The following is a 21,155-nucleotide window of genomic DNA, read 5'->3' on the forward strand; positions in this document are numbered from 1 at the left end:
TGTATGGTAAATATAACAATCTTAATTTTTCAGACATAGCCAGGATTATAGGAGTGAACCACCGGCACTTGGCTTTCCTCCTGAGCTCCTGTGTCTAGACAGTAATTTACATTCAAAACCTGTCTAGCTGGGCACGTGGCTCATGCCTGTAATTCTAGCTACTGAGGAGGCTGAGATCTGAAGGCTCACGGTTCAAAGCCAGCCAGGCCAGGAAAGTCTGTGAGACTCCTGTCTCCAATTAACCACCAGAAAGTGGTAGAGTGCTCACCTTGAGCTGAAGAGCTCAGGAAAACTGCCCAGGCCTAGAGTTCAAGCCCTACGACCAAAAAAGAAACAAACAAAACTGTCTAGATTTCTTACAGTATTCCACTTGGTTCTCATATTTTCAAACTCTCTTCCCTAAACTAGCTAGTCTTCTCTTATTATGAGGGAGTCTTTAAAAAACAAACAAGAACCAGGTGCCAGTGGCTCACTCCTGTAATCCTAGCTACTCAGGACACTGAGGTCTGAGAATCATGGTTCAAAGCCAGCCCCAGCAAGAAAATTCATGAAACTCTTATCTCCAGTTACCATAAAAAAAAAAGCTGAGAGTGTAGCTGTGGCTCAAGTGCTCAAGTAAAACACTAGCCTTGAGCACAAAACTTAAGGAACAGCACACAGGCTCTCAATTAAAGCACCAGGATCAACCCAATAAAAACAATTTTTTTTTCCTTGCCTTATTTTTTTTTCCTCCTTGGTACAAGATTTGAATTTGGGGCCTGGCACTTGATCATCTGGTACTCTACCACTTGAGTCACCCCTCCTGTCCTGCTTATAAGTTTGGGCACTTCTTAACAAATACAATGTAAGCAGAAAAAAATTGTGAGTAGTGATGTGTGTTACCATTATACTATCATTGATTGTAGGACTTGTGATATATTTGTTTTCTTGTGACCTTCCAAAATGATGGTAAAATGAATTTCAGTGAAGATAAGTGAACAAATATTAGCAAATGAGAATCCAGTAAGGAATATTCTAAGATTATAAATTTATTCCAGGTTTATAAGGATGATATTATATAAAGTTACTAGCTGATTATGGTAACAAGCCTGTGATCATAGCCTTTAGGAGGCAGAGGCTGAAACCTTTTCAATATCTAAAATGACATTTGGGAGGTTTTTGTTTGGTTTGGGTATTTTTGTTTTTTTTTTTTTTTGTCGGTCGTGGGGCTTGAACTCTAGGCCTGGGCTCTGTCCCTCAGCTCTTCAGCTCAAGGCGAGCGCTCTACCACTTGAGCTACAGCGCCACTTCCGGTTTTCTGGTGGTTTATTGAAGATAGGAGTCTCACGGTCTCTCCTGCCCGGGCTGGCTTTGAACCGCGATCCTCAGATCTCAGCCTCCTGAGTAGCTAGGATTACAGGCGTGAGCCACCAGCGCCCGGCTTTTGTATTTTTTTTAATACATGGTTTCACTATTAGCCCATGCTGGCTTCAAACTCAAGATGCTTTTATCTGTACCCACTAGGGCTGGTATTACAGATGTGAGCCACCAAGCCTGACAACCATATATTCTTGATAAAAATTCTTAACTACATAGGAATTAATTGATACTCGGACACGAATTATTTAATGCAGAGAGGTTTAATGTACACAGCTAATAAAGAACATATTAAACAAAAGCTGTATCATGCTTAATAAAATTGTGAAGTACTGCATGTGTTACTGTTATAGTGATATAAAACAAGACAAGGGCTGAGAAGGTAGCTCAGTGGTAGAGTGCTTACCTTGCATGCATGAAGCCCTGGGTTCGATTCGTCAGCACACATAAGCAGAAAAAGCAGGAAGTGGTTCTGTGGCTCAAGTGGTAGAGTACTAGCCTTGAGCTGAAGAACTCAGGGACAGTGCCCAGGCCCAGAATTCAGGCCTCACAACAACAATAACTGAAGATTTCTTATAGCTTAGCAAATAATGTGGGTTTTTTTTGTGGGGGAGGGGGAGGTCCGGTCGTGGGGCCTGAACTCTGGGCCTGGGCTCTGTCCCTCAGCTCTTCAGCTCAAGGCTAGCGCTCTACCACTTGAGCTACAGTGCCACTTCCAGCTTTTTTCTTTTTGCTTTATGTGGTGCTGAGGAATCAAACCCAGGGCCTCAGGCATGCAAGGCAAGCGCTCTACCACTGTGCCACCTTCCCAGCCCCAAATAATGTATTTTTACAATGAAAAATAGCACTGATACTGGGAACCATTGGGATTAAGTTTTTTTGGTGGGGTTTTTTTTGTTTGCTTGTTTTTTTGTTTTGTTTTTTTTGCCGGTCATGGGTCTTGAACTCTGGGCCTGGGCACTGTCTCTGAGCTCTTCAGCTCAAGGCTAGCGCTCTACATTTGAGCCACAGCACCACTTTCAATTTTCTGGTGGTTAAGTGAAGATAAGATTCTCATGGACTTTCCTGCCTGGCTGGCCTTGAACTGTGATCCTCAAATCTCAGCCTCCTGAGTAGCTAGGATTACAGGTATAAGCCACCAGTGCCTGGCTTCTTGGGATTAATTCTTGAATAAATGTTATGGAAACTATCTTTTACCATTGTAAAGATTTAGAGGCATTTTTAAAACATCAAGATATCATTTTCAAATTCATTTATAAATATAATTCCATCATTTTGTTTTATTGATTTATTCTGAATTAGAGGTGCTATATGCAGACCATTTCCCTGCTTTGGAACCTGTGCTAAATTCTGTGTACAGATTTTTTTTTAACCTATAATTTTAATCAAAATTTCAAAGAGTTCTCTGAGCCAAAAAGGTTTTAAGAACCATTATTCAAATCCTTACAGTTTCACTTTTTGAAAATTTCTTCTAGGTTGGCGGGCCACCTAAGAAAGGGAAACCAGCTGCTCCAGGAGGTACAGGGAGCACTGGAACCAAGAATAAGAAAGGATTGGAGACCAAAGAAATAGTGGAAGCGGAACTCTCTGTGAGTGTAATACTGTTTCCTAAAGTTTGAAACTGCAATGTTGAGCTCTATAAGGATATGTGAGTTCTTTCTTTGCTGGGTTCTACAGTTACTATATTTCAGTTACTATATTATAGTAATATATTACTATATTATTGCTTATTGAAAGTACCTTGGAAAAACTTCCCAATATTGAAGAAGCTTCATACTATAACATATCTATGAGAACGTTCTTTTAATTGTGACAAAGGTGTTTCACTAACCAATATCTAATTTTTGTATATTTGTTTTTGGTAAGGTATGCAAAAGAGTTTCATTTCCATATGTCACATAATCAGTATAGTGCATCTTGATCAATGTGTCACCCCTTCCATCATTCTCCTCCATCTTTACCTATCCTATCCCTGTCCATAAACTCCATAGTTCAGTTTTTACAGACTGTACAACCAGTTCCTAATTTTAATATATGTTTGAATCCTACAGATAGAAGTATGTGAAGAAAAAGCTTCAGCTGTCCTTCCCCCTACCTGTATACAGCTTTTAGATAGCAGTAACTGGAAGGAAAGGCTAGCCTGTATGGAAGAGTTCCAAAAGGTAGGTGGAAAGGGATGACTGGAATGTGAGAGAAAGATATGTGGAAGCAGTGAAATTGATACATGAAAGACTTTTTTGGTTTATTTGTTTTTTGTAACTGCTTAATGTTTTATCTTCCAACATTTGCATTGGATGGCCTTTGTTTTTTGTCAGTTTGTATATTAGTAAATGAAATTTTAAATTTTGATATTTAAATTTTCATAAACTAAGTACTTAGTTTAAAAGGTAAAGTATAACAGAAAGAAGTTCCCTCTATTAACTCTCTCAATGGTTCTATCTAGTCTCTTTCAGAGATAAGGAATTACTTGATTTTGGAACTATGGAACTACTCTTTAACCCTTTAACTGTCTTATTGTCTTATTTTACCTCAAGGCCGTTGAACTAATGGAGCGAGCTGAAATGCCTTGTCAGTCATTAGTGAGGATGCTTGCCAAAAAGCCTGGATGGAAAGAAACTAATTTTCAGGTATTTTTTTTTTAACTTCTAGAGTTAACGTTTTTAATTGGAAATAAAGTAAGTCAGCTTATGCAATTAGGACTTTATAAAGAAAATGTTGACAATTTTAGTTTTGGTATCCTTCTAGTCCCTTTTTCCATTCTTTCACCTTCAATTTTCTCTGTAGAGGTCCGTACCTTCCTCTAATGTGCTTCCCTCAATCTGACAACACCTCAGCTCTCTCTGTATATCAGTTATCCACACATATTCTTGTCCTGCCTTCTTGCCTTCATTCAACCCTTTAAAACTCTTTATGCAGTTTCTATATATGTGAAAGGAGGATACCTGATTTTAGCCAATACCTTCCTGTGTTAGATCCATAAACAGAATAATTTTATGTCTGTATGTTTAATAACAAATCAGAAACTATAATGCTCACTGTTGTAAATTATACAATACAATAATTTTTAGTTCTGCAACTCCAATTTTAAAATATTTTTATTGTCCACAAGAAAAACCACATACTGAGTAGTAGTCACCTTCTGTTACTATCCTCAGCCCCTACCTACTATTTTTGCTTGTTTGTTTCTGAATTCACCTCTCCTAGATATTTTAGATAAATAGAATCCCAGAATATAAACCTTTCTGTGTGGCTTATACTTAGAGTGTTTTCAGGATTCACCAATATATCAGCTGTGTTTTTTAAAGTTACCAGATAATATTCCATTTTATAGATATATCCCATGTCCCATCTTAGTTTCTCATTCATCAATTAGTGTGCATTTAGGTTGTTTCAACTTTGTGCTATTGTGAATTATGTCACTGAATATTGGCATACAAATTTTTATACCAACAGTTTCAGTTTTCTAGGTTATAAACCTACAAGTAGAATTGCTGAGGTCACATGATAGCTGTTTAAACCCTCTAAGGAATTGACAAACTGCTTTCTAAAATGACTATAACATTTTACATTCACACCAGCAATATATGAGAATTTTATGTTTCCTACAGTCTTTTTTTTTTTTTTTTTTTTTGTCGGTCGTGGGGCTTGAACTCTGGGCCTGGGCGCTGTCCCTCAGCTCTTCAGCTCAAGGCAAGCACTCTACCACTTGAGCTACAGCGCCACTTCCGGTTTTCTGGTGGTTTATTGGAGATAGGAGTCTCACAGTCTCTCCTGCCCGGGCTGGCTTTGAACCGCGATCCTCAGATCTCAGCCTCCTGAGTAGCTAGGATTACAGGCGTGAGCCACCAGCGCCCGGCCCGTTTCCTACAGTCTTACCAATAATTATTTTCATTTTTTGTTCTATTCATTCAGAATGTCATGTGTACTTTTATTGTAATTTTTATTTGTAGCCACCAGAGTCTCTGCTCAGTTGGCTTCATAGCCAGCAGATGACTAAGAGAGATATCCTTAAATGTTTTGAACTGTTATGCTTTCCACCTTTTACCAAAGTAAAGGGCATACCTTCAATGCTAACACTTTCAACATCACCTTAGCCTTCACTTTAGTTTTTGCAGGGTCTGAAGGTCATCCAGAAGTGAGCAGTTAGAACCTGGAACTGCACCACAACCTTGAGTGTGTACAGTTGTTTAGATTCTTGTGAATAAATAGGACCCTTTCAAAATCACCTGTGATCTTAGTTCTCCAACTTCTAAGTGTTTGATCACACTCCTTTGTATCAGCTCGCATTGCAACCTTGGGCCAGCTGCAGTATTAAAACTGGTCATTTTCGACCAATTTCTTGGGAATAGAACTTTTCCCCCTCAGCTAGTCAGAGTTGAGTCAAATAACAGGTCCTTCAAATGGAACTTTGGCAGGAAAGTAATTGCCAGATAAGTCAAATAATGACAATACTTTATTTGGGTTGGGACTTTTTTTTTTACGGAGCTCTAAGCCTGATCTGCCATCCTGTAGTAGCAGTACAGCTCTAGTTTTCACAATTGTCATGATTTTGAGACTGTTGGTTTTGAAGGTTATGATAGATCTAGGAAGAAGAGGCTAAAAGTCAAGAAAAGTAAATCTCTGGAAAGTTCAGTCTTCTTACTGAGATCTGACAGTTTTTTCTTTAAATGATTGTTGTATTATTTGAAGTCCTTAGAAGGCTAAAAGCATGGCTCAATGATAGACCTTCAGCCTTGAGCAAAACTGAGTGAGGACTATGAATTTAAGCTTTTAGGTAATTTTCATAGTTCAAATTCTTCTCAGTGCTCTTAATTCTTTTATCGAACATAGCCTTTACTAGAGGTACTTGTTCTGGTAGTCCCATCTAAGATAATTGCATTTAACAAGAAGGTACTCATTTCCTAAATGGATCTATAGCTAATGGAAATTCTAGTAGCTTAATAAAATATTCAGACAGTAGAAAGGAAAATATTTATGGGCAAAGTTACCCTAATTCCCATTAAACAGCTATAGTACTAACTCTGAGGTATGGCAGTCACTATGGCCATTTATTATACACAGTTTCGGGTGTTCAGATTGATTCAAAACATGTGAAAATTATAAGAAGAGAATATGGAAAATGGATTTTTCAGCTCAAACTTCTGTATAGAAACTGAATTGGGGGTCTTTTTTCTCTCGTCACTGTCATCTAGATACTTTGATAAGTTTTAAAAGATAAAGAAATGAAGAATACTTTGCTTCTACTTCAGATTTTGATTTTGGTTTGGTTATGGCAGTTATTTCAGGCTGCTGTATGATTAAGTAAATGTTTTTGGCTGACTCATAATTTTATGATACTTACTGTTGTTCAGGTGATGCAGATGAAGCTTCACATAGTTGCTTTGATTGCCCAGAAGGGAAACTTCTCCAAAACATCAGCTCAGATTGTATTAGATGGTCTTGTAGATAAGATTGGAGATGTAAAATGTGGAAACAATGCAAAGGAAGCTATGACGGCAATAGCCGAAGCATGTATGTTGCCATGGACAGCTGAACAGGTTAGTGTCACAGAGCTTTCTTCTCTAAGTTGTCCTAGTGTTTTCTTTTTTTTTTTTTCCCTCTGGGACTAGGGCTTAAACTCAAGTCCTAGCAGATACTATACCATTTTATCCACACTTCCATACCATTTTTGTAGTATTAATTTTGAAGATATTATCTTCCTATATTCCCAGACTTGTTTGGATATTGATCCTCCTACTTATGCTTCCCCGTGTTGAGAGTGACATTGTGCTTTCCCTGTAGCAAGAATAACATGCTCAGCCATTGATTGAGAAAGAGTCTTGCAACTTTTTATTCCTAGGCTAGCCTCAAACTATAATCTTAGTTTCCACATCCCGGGTAACTAGGATTACAGATATGAGCCATTGCACGTGGCTCCAAATATTAATTTATGCTTACTAATACACTATTGCCTGATAATGAAAATTTAGTCAAAAATACTTAAGAAACTAAGATCTGAGGATCATAGTTCAAAGAGAGCCTGGACAGAAGAATCTATGAGATTCTTACCTATATAACTAGAAAAAAGGGGGCTGGAGGTTTAGCCCAGCGGAAGGGCGTCTGCCAGGTGCGCGCAAGGCCCTGGGTTCAGTCCTCAGCCCTGGGGAAAAAAGAAAGAAAAAAAAAAAAAACTAGTAAAAAGCTAGAAGTGGAAGTGTGGCTCAAGTAGTAGAACTCCAGCCTTGAGCAAAACAGCCAAATGAAAGCCCAAGGCACTGAGTTCAAACCCCATGACTGGCCCTAATCAATCAATCAATAAGATTCTGTAGAATAATAAATAATATTCTGGTAGAGCATTTGCCTTGCATGCATGAGGCCCTGGGTTCGATTCCTTAGCACCACATAAGCAAAAAGAAAAAAGTCAGAAGTGGCACTGTGGTTCAAGTGGCAGAGCGCTACCCTTGAGCTGAAGAGCTGAGGGACAGCGCCCAGGCCCAGAGTTCAGGCCCCACAATTTTTTTAAAGAAAAATTATAATCCAAAATAAAAAATAATAATACTAATGAAAAGTTGTAAACAGTCCATAAAGCTTTTTTTGTGGTTCTGGTTCTGTGGCTTGAACTCGGGGTCTGGGTGCTGTCTCCATGCTTTTTGGCTTAAGGCTAGTATTCTGCACTTGAGCCACAGCTCTATTTCCAGCTTTTTGGTGGTTAATAAGAGGCCAGAGTCTTAGGGATTTTCCTACAGGGCTGGCTTTTTTTTTTTTTTTTTTGTCGTGGGCTTGAACTCTGGGTCTGGGCGCTGTCCCTCAGCTCTTCCGCTCAAGGCAGATGCTCTACCATTTGAGCCACAGTGCCACAGTTTATTGGAGATTAAGAGTTTCAAGGGCTTTCCTGCCCAGGCTGGCTTTGAACCATGATCCTCAGATCTCAGCCTCCTGAGTAGCTAGGATTACAGGTGTGAGCCACCAGCACCCAACTCCCCCCCCCCCCCATGGGTCCTGAACTCTGGGCCTGGGCACTGTCCCTCAGCTCTTCAGCTCAAGGCTAGCACTCTACCACTTGAACCACAGCACCACTTCCAGTTTTCTGGTGATTAATTGGAGATAAGAATCTCATGGACTTTCCTTACTGGGCTGTCTTTGAACTGTGATCCTCAAATCTCAGCTTCCTGAGTAGCTAGGATTATAGTTGTGAGCCACCAGACACCTACCTTGCTCACTTCTGGTTTTCTAGAGGTTACTTGCAGATAAGAGATTCACATACCCTTTCCCGCCTGGGCTGGCTTCAAACCTGGATCCTCAGATCTAAGCCTTCTGAGTAGCTAGGATTACAGGTCTGAGCCACTAGTGCCTGGCCCATAAAACTTTTGTGTTTGTGTGTATGTGTGTGAGTACCAGTACTGGGGCAGGAACAGATTGGGGCTTCCCAATCTCACTCTGCTTTTTTTGCCCACAATTTGAGCCATATTTTCATTAATAATTCATTGGAAATAAGACTCAGGTTCGTCTGCTGAGTCTGGCTTTAAACAGAGATCCTCAGATCTCAGCCTCCTGAGTAGTTAGGATTATAGATGTGAGCCACTGGTGCCTGGCTTTTAATACTGCTGTCACTTAGCTTATTCCCCTGTATAGCTTAAATCTTTTATTGCTGAGCTCTCTTTTTTTTTTTGGTCAGTCGTGGGGCTTGAACTCTGTGCCTGGGCACTGTCCCTCAGCTCTTCAGCTCAAGGTGAGCGCTCTACCACTTGAGCTACAGAGCCACTTCCGGTTTTCTGGTGGTTTATTGGAGATAGGAGTCTCCCAGTCTCTCCTGCCAGGGCTGGCTTTGAACCTCAGTCCTCAGATCTCAGCCTCCTGAGTAGCTAGGATTACAGGCGTGAACCACCAGCGCCAGGCTGCTGAACTCTTTTTATAGTTGTTTTAGCATCAGAAAAGACAAGTTTAGCTGAGTGCTGGTGGTTTACACCTATAATCCTAGCTAATAGGGAAGCTGAGATTAGGAGAACTACAGATCTAGGTCAGCCTAGACAGAAAAGTTTGAGAGAATTCGCCTCCACACAAAGAGGCTGGGTGTGGTCATGTGTGCCAGTCATCCCATCTATAATGGGAGACCTAAAACAGGTTGATTACAGTCAAGGGATATATATTCCCAAGTAGCAGGTGAGACATTATCATTAAAGCCAGGCACCAGGGGCTGGGAAGGTGGCTCAGTAGTAGAGCACTTGCCTTGTGTGCCAGAGGCCCTGGGTTCGATTCCTCAGCACCACATAAGCAGAAAACAAAAGGCTGGGAGTGGCGCTGTGGCTCAAGTGGTAGAGTGCTAGCCTTGAGCTGAAGAGCTCAAGCCCAGAGTTTAGGCCCACAACCAGAACCAAAAAAAAAAACAAGCCAGGCACCAGTGGCTCAGGAGGCTGACACTTCAATGATCAAGATTCAAAACTACAGAAAAGTCCATGAGATTCTTCAATTAATAAGCAAATGCCAAACTGGAAGTAGAGCACTGGCTATGAATGAAAAAGCAGAGTGAGAGTGTGAGATCCTGAGTTCAAATCCTGGTGCTAGCACCTACCAAAAAAAAGAAATATAGCTCAGCAGTAGAGTACCTGCCTACCATGCAAAACCCTCAGTACTACACACAGAGACACAAAGTATAAGCATGCCTAATCCACATTTGCCTAATGCTGTGTTACATTTCTATGAGAAAATACAAATCTGATGTTGATTTTCCATTTCTCCAGGTTATGTCAATGGCTTTCTCACAAAAGAATCCGAAGAATCAATCAGAAACTCTGAACTGGTTATCAAATGCAATAAAAGAGTTTGGTTTTTCTGGGTAAGTCAGAAAGAAATCAAATGAAAAAGAAATAGCTAGTGTTTAACTTATGATTATATTTTTATTCTCTGATTATTTTTAAAGAACGAGAGCTATATTCCTTTTTTTTTCCCCCCCTGGTCGTAGAGTTTGAACTCTTGGCCTGGGCTCTGTCCCTGCGCTCTTCAGCTCAACGAGGGTACTCTTCCTCTTGAGCCACAGAGCTTCTTCTGGTTTTCTAGTGGTTTATTGGAGATCAGAGTCTCATGGACTTTTCTGCCCAGGCTGGCTTTGAACTGTGATCCTCAGATCTCAGCCTCCTGAGTATCAGCTAGGATTACAGGTATGAGCCAGCGGCACCCAGCATTTTTTGTTGTTGTTGTTTGTTTGTTTGTTTTTTGCCAGTCCTGGGTTTGAACTCTGGGCCTGGGCACTGTTCTTGAGCTTCTTTTAAGCTCAAGGTTAGCATTCTACCACTTGAGCCACCACACCACTTCCAGCTTTTTCTGTGTATGTGGTACTAAGGAATCGAACCCAGGGCATCATGCCTGTTAGGCAAGCACTCTACCACTAAGCCACATTCCCAGCCTACCTAATCTATTTATAAAAGAAGCCACCTTTGTTTTCAAAGGTCCATATTAGCTTGTCTTGCATTTTGGTATCCACTAATAGGGTTCTCACTAAAGTTATTTTTCCTCAAGTTTTAATAGCAGTCTCACAGAAAGCCAATTCCAAAATTTTTTAGTCAAATGCATTCAGAAATTATTTTATATAACCACAATTATTTAGAGACTAGAAAGCACCTTGGTGCATTAAGTGTTCTTAGAAATCTTGTAATAGAAAACATTGTTTAACTTTGTTTAACCCACTATTTACCAAATAATTTGTATATAAACCAGTTTGTTATTTTATCTAGGCTACTGAACTATTGAACTGCAAGAATCCTCCTTAGTTTCCCAAGTGCTGGGACTATTTGTGTACACTACAAATCCCAGTTACTTTTCAGAGTTGCCTTTCAAATGATAATTGCTTCATCTTCCTAAAGACCACCTGTAGTATATGTTTTTGAGAGGGGTTGAGGGCACAGTCCATTGGTAGGAGCACTTGCTTAGCATATGTGAGGTCCTGAATTTGATCCCCAGCACTACAGTGGGAGGGGTTCATGTACAGAAGAGTAACACAATCATTCTTAGTATAGTCAGAATGAATAGACAGCCAATGACAAAGGATGGTAATATTCAGCTAATCATGCAATTCTGACAAATTATAATGTTTAGGGCTAGGGTATGTCTCAAATGGTAGTACTTATTTAGTATGTATGAGGCCTTGAGTTCAAATCCCAATACTACCAAAAAAGAAAAAGTGTAAAAGAAAGAAATTTTAGTAGTTTATATGATCCTACAGATTGTAGGAATGAGTGTTATAACTCAGAATGTGTCTGTGTGTGTTTATTTACTATGAAAGTGATGTGCATAGAGGTTATGGTTACATAAGTCAGGTAAAAAGTACATTTCTCAGTGGGCACCAGTGGTTCATGCCTGTAATCCTAGCTGCACAGGAGACTGAAATCTAAAGCTTATGGTTCAAAGCCAGCCCAGGCAAGAAAGTCTGTCAGACTGTTATCTCCAGTTAATCCCATATAAAGCCAGAAGTGGCACTGTGACTCAAGCCTTGAGCAAAATGAGCCCAGGGACAGTACCCAGGCTCATAGTTCAAGCACAGGACCAGCAAAAGAATTAAAAAGAGTACCTGTCTTTTTGGACAATGTCACCCCTTCCCTCATTCTGTCCCCACCCACAAGTTGTATAGTTCATTCTCAACATGGCGTTTAGTGAGTATCATTGCTATGTTTGTTCACTCTTCATCCCTACATTTCTCTGTCTCCCCTTACCCTCTCAAAGACAGATAAACAAGACAAAAAGAAAAGAAAAAACCCTGTTTCTATTGACTGGAGTTAATTTTGCTAAGTACTATTTTATATGATCAGAGGCACATAGCCATTATGCCTTTGTGTTCTTTGCCAAGAGTATCCTTTGGTCTCACTCACTGTATGTGAATCCCTAGAGATCTATATAATTTATCCATGTGCTTTAGATCTAGCATCTGCATATGAGAGAAAACCTATGACATTTGTCTGAGTTTGGTTTACCTCACATAATTTGTTTTAGGTCCATCCATTCCCTTGAAAATTATATAATATTCTTTCTAATGACTGGACTGTATAAATCAGAACATATTTTAAAAATAGAATTGGAAATAAAGCATGAAAGAGAGAGAAATCAAGGATAAATCTGAAGAGTTAAGCATGGCCTAAACAACCAAGAATAGTTTGGCTTTTTATCAAGTTACATAAAGCTAGGAGTAGCATGTTTTGGGATTATGGTATGAACAATCAAGAGTTTTGATGTACTAGATATAGAATATCTAATCTGAGTTCAGCAGAGTTCAAGACTAGATATAGGAGTCTTAATCATATATAGTAGGATTATTCAATGAACAGACTATCTAAAGCACACTTTAAAGTGATTGTGGAAAAAGAATAAGAATTCTGCCAAGTGCTGGTGGCTCACTCCTGTAATCCTAGCTACTCAGGAGGCTGATACCTGAGCATCATGGTTCCAAGCCAGCCCAGGCAGGAAAGACTGTGAGACTCCAATCTCCAATAAACCACCAGTAAACCGGAAGTGGTACTGTAGCTCAAGTGGTAGAGCACTTGCCTTGAGCTGAAGGGCTGAGGGACAGCGCTCAGGTCCAGAGTTTGAGCCCCATGACCGACAAAAAAACAAAAAAATAATAAGAATTCTTCAGCAGGAGCTAGTCTCATAATCTAGCTTTATAAACTATTGAGTATTTTGAAAGTTTCATTTGTTTACAATTCTAATGTTGTTTCCTCTAGGTTGAATGTCAAAGCTTTCATTAGCAATGTGAAGACTGCTCTTGCTGCAACAAATCCAGTGAGTACATTCTAGCACATGTAGAAATATTGTAGCCATTTTCATGGGTCTGTTGTGATTGAAAAATTGTATTTGTTCTCTCTGGCAGGCTGTGAGGACTTCTGCTATCACCCTGCTTGGTGTAATGTATCTGTATGTTGGTCCATCTTTGCGAATGTTCTTTGAGGATGAGAAGCCTGCTCTACTATCCCAGATAGATGCAGAATTTGAAAAGGTAAAAAGTTCCACAATGGTAAACCATTGGTGGAAATGAGAATCTCATTAAGACCAAATTTTTTTCAGTCTTTGGGAGAAAGAATGTCTATATCAGGGCTGGGAAGGTGGCTCAGAGGTGAGTGTGCTTGCCTTGCATGCATGAGGCCCTAGGTTCGATTACTCAGCACCACATAAGCAGAAAAAGCCAGAAGTGGTGCTGTGGCTCAAGTGGTAGAGCACTAGCCTTGAGTTGAAGAGCTGAGGGACAGCACTCAAGCCCAGAGTTCAGGCCCCACAACTGACAAAAAAAAAAAAAAGAATGTGTATATATTTATTTTAATGTTCATGCAATGTCCCTGGAAGAATTCATATGAAATTCATGACATTATAAGGAAGAAAACTGAGAAACTAACTATGGTGTAAGATGAGAGATTTTCCCCTATGATCTCTTATACCCTTTGAATTTCAAGCTTCATGAATGTATTGCTCATTTTTTAAAAATAATTTTTATTTATTTTTTATTGTGAAAATACTGTACAGAGGGGTTACAATTACATGGGCAAGATAATGAGTACATTTCTTATCAAGCATTGTATTGCTCATTTTTAAAGTACATTAATTAAAAAAAATTAGTTTAAAATAGCTGAGCACCAGTGGCTCATACTTATAATCCTAGCTACTCAAGAGGTTGAAATACAAGACTGAAGTTTGATGAAAGCATGGGCAGGAAAGTCCATGACAGTCTTAGCGCCAACTAATCTCATACACACGTACACACACACACACACACACGCACGCACGCACACACGCACGCACACACGCGTGCTAGAAGTAGAGCGGTAACTCATGCAATAGAGCACTAGTGGTGAGCAAAAAAGCTCTGGTACAGCACTTAGGCACTGAGTTCAAGCCCCAGAATCTATACCAAAATAATAACAATCATTTAACATAAAGTTTTCCTCCTTGAATAACTTTTCAGCTAAAATTGCTCAGCGTTAAGCTAATTTGCTCTATATTGTCTAAGAGATACAAGTCAAAAAACAACTTATTATAAAGAAGTCAGATTTGAATAGGTTTGCAGTATAGTTTCAAAATTAGAATTTCAGTAGTAATTAAAATGTTTTTTAAAATACTGTGTGAATAAGTATTGTGAAAGAATAAGATACATTGACCCAGGCACCTTCTCCAATCTGTTTGCTCTCATATTCTTCATCAAGTTCATTAGTCTCATTCATTTGTTTGTAGATGCAGGGGCAAAGTCCTCCTGCTCCAACCAGAGGAATTTCCAAGCACACCACAAGTGGTATAGATGAAGGAGAAGATGGAGAGGAACCAGATGATGGAGGGAATGATGTTGTTGATCTTCTGCCAAGGACAGAAATCAGGTAGATTTCACTCTGGGAAAGTTTATTTGATTCATTGTACTTAATTCTTAATGGTACCTTATTTTTTAATTCAGTACTGGGAATTTCTATGGTATAATCTTTGAGAATCTAGAAATTTAAACGGCTTCTGTTTTTCAGTGATAAAATTACTTCAGAGTTGGTGTCTAAGATTGGTGACAAGAATTGGAAGATCAGAAAAGAAGGCTTAGATGAAGTGGCTGGAATTATTAATGAAGCGAAATTTATCCAACCAAACATTGGTGAACTCCCAACTGCCTTGAAGGGTCGACTCAATGATTCAAATAAAATCTTGGTATGTAGAACATTTGTCTTTTCTCTTTCTCTATCAAAAGTTCCTTTGCAATGCAGGCTTCACTAGCAAAAAATGAGAGATTCAAAATTCTAGATACTCACATACAGTGAGACCAAAGGGGATAGTCTTAGGAGAGAACCACATAGGTACAATATCCAAGTGCCTCCTCATATGTATATAAAGTAAAATACGTACCAAAACAAACTCCACATTACGGCAATAAAGGACTTTTTTCTTCATTTTTTTTCTGATGATGTTATATTCTTTACCTTGTATACAGTATATTCATATGGACATCTGTGGGAGGGTGGAGAGAGGGCACAGAATCAAAGGAAAAAGGGTGAAAAAAGTGCAGCAATGGAGCACACTGGCTGCACTGGACATTGATGAAAGTGAACTATACAACTTACGGACAGAGATAGGAGGGAGAGAATGAGGGACAGATGACACTATGCGAAAGGAAATGATGTATGTAAATGGAACCCCACTGTATCACCTCTAAAACAACAATAAATTAGGGAAAAAAATAGCCATATTGAATTAATATTATTATACTCATTTAATAAAAAAACAAATTAAGAATAAAAAGGGGGGGGCTGGGAAGGTAGCTCAATGGTAGAGTGCTTGCCTTGCATGCATGAGGCCCTGGGTTTGATTCCTCAGCACATTAGTAGAAAAAGCCAGAAGTGGCATTGTAGCTCCAGTAGTAGAGTGCTAGCCTTGAGCAGAAGAGCTGAAGGACAGGGCCCAGGCCCAGAGTTCAGACCCCATGACCGACAAAAAAAGCAAAAACAAAGAATAAAGAGTTGATAGTAAAAAAAAAAGAGTAATTTACTTGTTTTGAACCAGAAATAAATTCCTTAAAATATGTCTCAAGATGTGCAGCTTTATTAATCAAATATTCATGAATTTCAGAGTTTACTCTTTATAAGTAATCCAGTGTTAAATAACTTGTTTCATGTATATAAAATTGCTTAATTTCTAATTTTTAAATACGAGTTTTGTTGTTGTTGTTTTTTATTGGTCATGAGGCTTGAACTCTGGGCCTGGGCACTGTCCCTTAGCTCTTGAGCTCAAGGCAAGCAAGCGTTTTACCACTTGTGCCACAGCTCCACTCTCCTGCCTGGGTTGGCTTTGAACTGTGATCCTCAGATCTCAGCCTCCTGAGTAGGTAGGATTGCAGGCATGAGCCACTGGTGTCTGGCTAAATATGAGGATTTTTTTGTTTGTATGTTTTTTGCGTTTTTGCTTTGTTTTGTTTGTTTTTGTCAGTTGTGAGGCATGAACTCTGGGCCTAGGCGCTGCCCCTCAGCTCTTCAGCTCAAGGCTAGCACTTTACCACTTGAGCCATAGCGTCACTTCTGGCTTTTTCTGCTTATATGGCTGAGGAATCGAACCCAAGGCCTCATGCATGCAAGGCAAGCACTCTACACTGAGCCAACTTCCCAGCTCTAAATATGAGTTTTTGTGTCAGGGCTTTTTTTTTTTAATGGTAAAGTGGAAAAAATAAAATATAAACTGTAACATGTAGGCTAAAACTCTAATAAGATAGTTTTGTGAACTGGTGATAAAAAGAGAAGCCTAAGCAGTGCGCCAGTGGCTAACACCTATAATCCTAGCTACTCAGGAGGCTGAGATCTGAGGATTGCAGTTCAAAGCCAGACTGAGCAAGAAAGTCTATGATACTCTTATCTCTGATAAACTACTCAGAAAATACTGGAAGTGGTACTGTGGTTTAAATGGTAAAGTGCTAGCCTTGACCACAAAGAGGCTCAGGGACAGCACTCAGGCCCTAAGTTCAAGCCCCCAGGACTGGCAAAAAAAGAAAAAAAAAAGCCTAAAAATTACTCATTGGCTAATTTGAATTGTGTCAGACAAGATGATTTTCCTGGTTTTTTGTTTGTTTCTTTTGTTTAAGTAGGTTAAAAGTCTCTTATTAACTGTGTAACAAAAAGTCTTGGCTCTTAACCACTTAGGTGCAACAGACATTGAATATCCTACAGCAATTGGCAGTAGCCATGGGCCCAAACATCAAGCAACATGTAAAGAATTTAGGCATCCCTGTCATCACAGTCCTTGGAGACAGCAAGGTAAACTTTTCTACCAGAACTCTATTCTGGAATGAGCCAGCCTTATTCTTAATCTATGATACTCATTTTTCCATAGTACATGTAAATTTAAAAGTTTGTAAAATTAGCCGGGCGCTGGTGGCTCACGCCTGTAATCCTAGCTACTCAGGAGGCTGAGATCTGAGGATCACGGTTCAAAGCCAGCCCGGGCAGAAAAGACCGTGAGACTCCTATCTCCAATAAACCACCAGAAAACCGGAAGTGGCGCTATAGCTCAAGTGGTAGAGCGCTCGCCTTGAGCTGAAGAGCTGAGGGACAACACTCAGGCCCAGAGTTCAAGCCCCACAACCAACAAAAAAAAAAAAAAAAAAAAAGTTTGTAAAATTAGCCAAGCAACCATGGCTCATGGCTATAATTCTAGCTACCAAGGAGGCTAAGATCTGAGGATCAAAGCCATTCTGGGCAGGAAAGTGCATAAGATTCATAACCCCAATGTACTACTAAAAAAAAAAAAAAAATTTAAAGCCAGAAGTTAGAGCTATGACTAAAGTGGTAGAGTGCCAGCCTTCAGCTAAAAAAGCTCAAGAATGGCATTTAGGCCCTAAGTTCAAGCACCAGGACCACTACTTGCCACCCCCCTCCCCAAAAAGGTGCAACTAAAGATGTGGCTCAAGTATTACAGAGCACATGGCCTAGAAAGCAAAGGCCCTGAGTTTAAACCCAGTGCTACCAAAAAAGAAAAGCAAGAAGCTGGAAGTATGGCTCGAGTGATAGGGCACAGAGCCTGGCATGCTCTGGGTTCTATTCCCAGTACCTCCTAATCCCTGTTCTCCAAAAAGAGAATTTATAAGGATGAGAATATTAGAAGAAAAAATAGTAAACATGTCAACCTTCTAGGCAGTGTTAAGGTGACTAAATATATCACCAATTAGCTTTATGATCCTTAGATAGTTACATCCTCTGGTGTTCAGTTTCTTTATCTGAAATTTCTTACTTATAAAATTGAGTCTTTATGTAGTGTACATTGTGTTTGTGCTGTTTCGCAAAAATGCACTCATTTAAATAAGTGATTGCTGCTTGGTATTATTAAATCATTAAAAAGTTTTGATAGATATAAGCATGTGAGCTTTTAGAGTCTTAAAGTTAATTTGTACTATTTTCTCCCTGAACTGCTAGAGCAGGACCATTTAGAAGTTTAGTAAGACGTTTGTAGTTTCACAGTCCTAGAGGTTATTGAAGTGTGAGGGTGGCAACGCTTATATTTCATCTTACACTGAATATTTTAATGTCTTTCTTTTTGTGTTATAAACTTTTTGTGTGAATTCAAGTATAAAAATAATTGAATATTCAAACTGTTAGCAAGTACATTTTTAACTATGTTGAAGTCCCTGACATAAAATTATTTCATTCTGTACCAAGCAGTTAGGGTCCTAAGAGCCCCAAAGATTCAGAAGGCAAAATCAGTTTGTTTGTTTGTTTCTTTTGGTTGTGGGGCTTGAACTCTGGGCCTGAGCACTGTCCCTCAGCTCTTCAGCTCAAGGTGAGCGCTCTACCACTGGAACTACAGCGCCACTTCCGGTTTTCTAGTGGTTTATTGGAGATAGGAGTCTCACGGTCTTTCCTGCCCGGGCTGGCTTTGAAGCGCGATCCTCAGATCTCAGCCTCCTGAGTAGCTAGGATTACAGGAGTGAGCCACCGGCACCCGGCTAAAATCTGAAGATTTTATGCCCACATTGCTGTTTTGCATTTTTTAAAAGTATAGGACTTTTTTTTTTTCCAATTTAGAGTTTTATATCTCTACTTTCTTCTGTAGCTTTTAGTATAACCATAAAACTAGTTTGTGTATCAAAGAAGATGATTTCAATTATGTCATGTGGAGCTTAGAGAAACTGACATTATCCGAGTTTACTAAGAAACAAACTTTTCATTCTCTAAACTATACTCTGTTATTTTTGCCATTCAGAATAATGTTCGAGCTGCTGCCCTAGCAACTGTGAATGCTTGGGCAGAACAGACTGGCATGAAGGAATGGCTGGAGGGAGAAGATCTTTCTGAAGAACTCAAGAAGGAAAATCCTTTCTTGAGGCAAGAGGTTAGTACTATAAATCAACCATGAGCTTTTCCTCATGTCTCTTACCTTGTTAGGAGTGAGGACTCCCATAATAAACATACATTTGTTGCTAGAATTTTGTGCCAGGAGTTAGTAGGAAAAAGAAAACATAGTGGCATAGTACTCAGAAGGTGGAGACAGGAGGAATATGAGTTCAAGGCTAGCCTGGGCTACATAGCAAATTCCAGGATAGCCTGGGCTACATAGTAAGATACTATCTCAAAAAATAAAATATTTAAAATAATGAAATAAAATTATTGTAGTGTTTGTGTTTATGTATTTTTTTATTTGTGTGTTTCTTTAATAAAGCTGTTTAAAGGACTGGCTTTTTAAATGGAATTTCATCTTTTCTTAAAATCTTAAATGGTTAAATCAGAGGTTTTAATCATAAAAATGAGTTCAGCATTTAAAACCGTATCATTGCAGGCCAGGACTGGTGACTCACACCTGTCATCCTAGCTATTCAGGAGGCCAGCCATGGGCAAAGTTAGTATAAAACTGTAAAAAATAAAGTGAAAGCGAAAGGATGGTGTGCATGCCTCAGATGGTAGAACACTTGACTTGCAAGCATGAAGCCATGAATTCTGTCCTCAGTTCACACACACACACACACACGACAAAATCTAATCCAGAGACTAAGTGTGTAGTCAGTGGTATAGCATGCGTAAGGCTCTGGGTTTAATACCTGAAGAAACAAAAATAATAATAATATATTTAATGTTTGGGACTAATGAAATCATTAGGCTTGACATAACAAATTATTTTAAATAGTAAATTTCCCCTTGAAGTGAGTGACTAGTCTTTATTTCTTTTGGCAGCTTCTAGGCTGGCTGGCTGAGAAACTACCTACCCTTCGTTCCACTCCCACAGACCTTATACTTTGTGTTCCTCATCTTTACTCCTGCCTAGAAGATCGAAATGGAGATGTACGAAAGAAGGCCCAAGATGCTTTGCCATTCTTCATGATGCATCTAGGATATGAAAAAATGGCCAAAGCTACTGGGAAACTAAAGGTACTTCTTGTTGATGCTTCTGTTTAAAGCTATTAGAAAAATACTGAGTATGAATTTATTTTTATTTTTTGTTTTGGTATTTGTGGGCTCGAACTCAGGGCCTGGTGCTGTCCCTGAGCTCTTTTGCTCAGGGCTAGTACTCTACTTTGAGCCACAGCTCCACTTCCAGTTTTTGAGTGGTTAATTGGAGATAAGAGTCTCATGGGGACTTTTCTGACCAGGCTGGCTTTAAACCACAATCCTCAGATCTCAGCCTTCTGAAAGCTAGGATTCTACAGGTATGAGCCACCAGCACCCAGCCTGAATGTGAATTTATATAAGCAAAGACCACATTTCTTACAGAGGCTCACTTTGAAATCTTGGTAAGAGCAAAAATAAAATATTTAGTAGTATAAAACTTTTAGAATCTACAAGGGTGAAAGAAGAATAGCTACCTGAATGTGACTCCATAATGCATATTAATTCTCTTAGTATTTATTACTCCATAATGCATATTGCCTCTCTTCATTGGTATTTCAAAGGTAGCAGCTTAATTACTTATCACATCAGTTAGTAAGCTTACTCTGAGTGCATCATTTCTATCACTTTTCACTTATTTTACTTTCTCTTTTTAGCCAACTTCTAAAGATCAAGTATTGGCCATGCTAGAGAAAGCCAAAGCTAACATGCCAGCAAAGCCTGCCGCACCTGCTAAAGCAGTGTCTAAACCAATGGGAGGGTCAGCTCCAACCAAATTCCAGCCTGCATCAGGTAATTTAAGAAGGTTAAAAGGGAAGGAGATGGGCTGGGCAGGTGGCTCAGTGGTAGAGTGCTTGCCTTGCACGCATGAGGCCCTGGGTTCGATTCCTCAGCACCACATAAGCAGAAGTGGCACTGTGGCTCAAGTGATAGAGTGCTAGCCTTGAGCTGAAGAGCTGAGGGACAGCACCCAAGACCAGAGTTCAGATCCCACAACGGACAAAAAAAAAA

The 21,155-nt window shown here is 39.5% G+C and overlaps 1 protein-coding gene across 1 annotated transcript in view; it reads left to right on the forward strand.

The window, feature by feature from the left end:
• Window positions 1-21,155, forward strand: part of Ckap5 (cytoskeleton associated protein 5) — a 110,650-nt gene that overhangs the window by 58,776 nt on the left and 30,719 nt on the right. Inside the window, exons 14-26 of the mRNA XM_013029963.1 lie at window positions 2,832-2,945; window positions 3,408-3,518; window positions 3,891-3,983; window positions 6,708-6,893; window positions 10,074-10,168; window positions 13,044-13,101; window positions 13,190-13,315; window positions 14,542-14,681; window positions 14,820-14,994; window positions 16,971-17,084; window positions 19,027-19,155; window positions 19,992-20,186; window positions 20,801-20,936. Coding sequence (XP_012885417.1) covers window positions 2,832-2,945; window positions 3,408-3,518; window positions 3,891-3,983; window positions 6,708-6,893; window positions 10,074-10,168; window positions 13,044-13,101; window positions 13,190-13,315; window positions 14,542-14,681; window positions 14,820-14,994; window positions 16,971-17,084; window positions 19,027-19,155; window positions 19,992-20,186; window positions 20,801-20,936 — 1,672 coding nt within the window. The remainder of the gene's footprint in view (window positions 1-2,831; window positions 2,946-3,407; window positions 3,519-3,890; window positions 3,984-6,707; window positions 6,894-10,073; window positions 10,169-13,043; window positions 13,102-13,189; window positions 13,316-14,541; window positions 14,682-14,819; window positions 14,995-16,970; window positions 17,085-19,026; window positions 19,156-19,991; window positions 20,187-20,800; window positions 20,937-21,155) is intronic.

The sequence above is a fragment of the Dipodomys ordii genome, unplaced genomic scaffold (assembly GCF_000151885.1).
Source record: "Dipodomys ordii isolate 6190 unplaced genomic scaffold, Dord_2.0 Scaffold125, whole genome shotgun sequence".
Classification (NCBI taxonomy): domain Eukaryota; kingdom Metazoa; phylum Chordata; class Mammalia; order Rodentia; family Heteromyidae; genus Dipodomys; species Dipodomys ordii.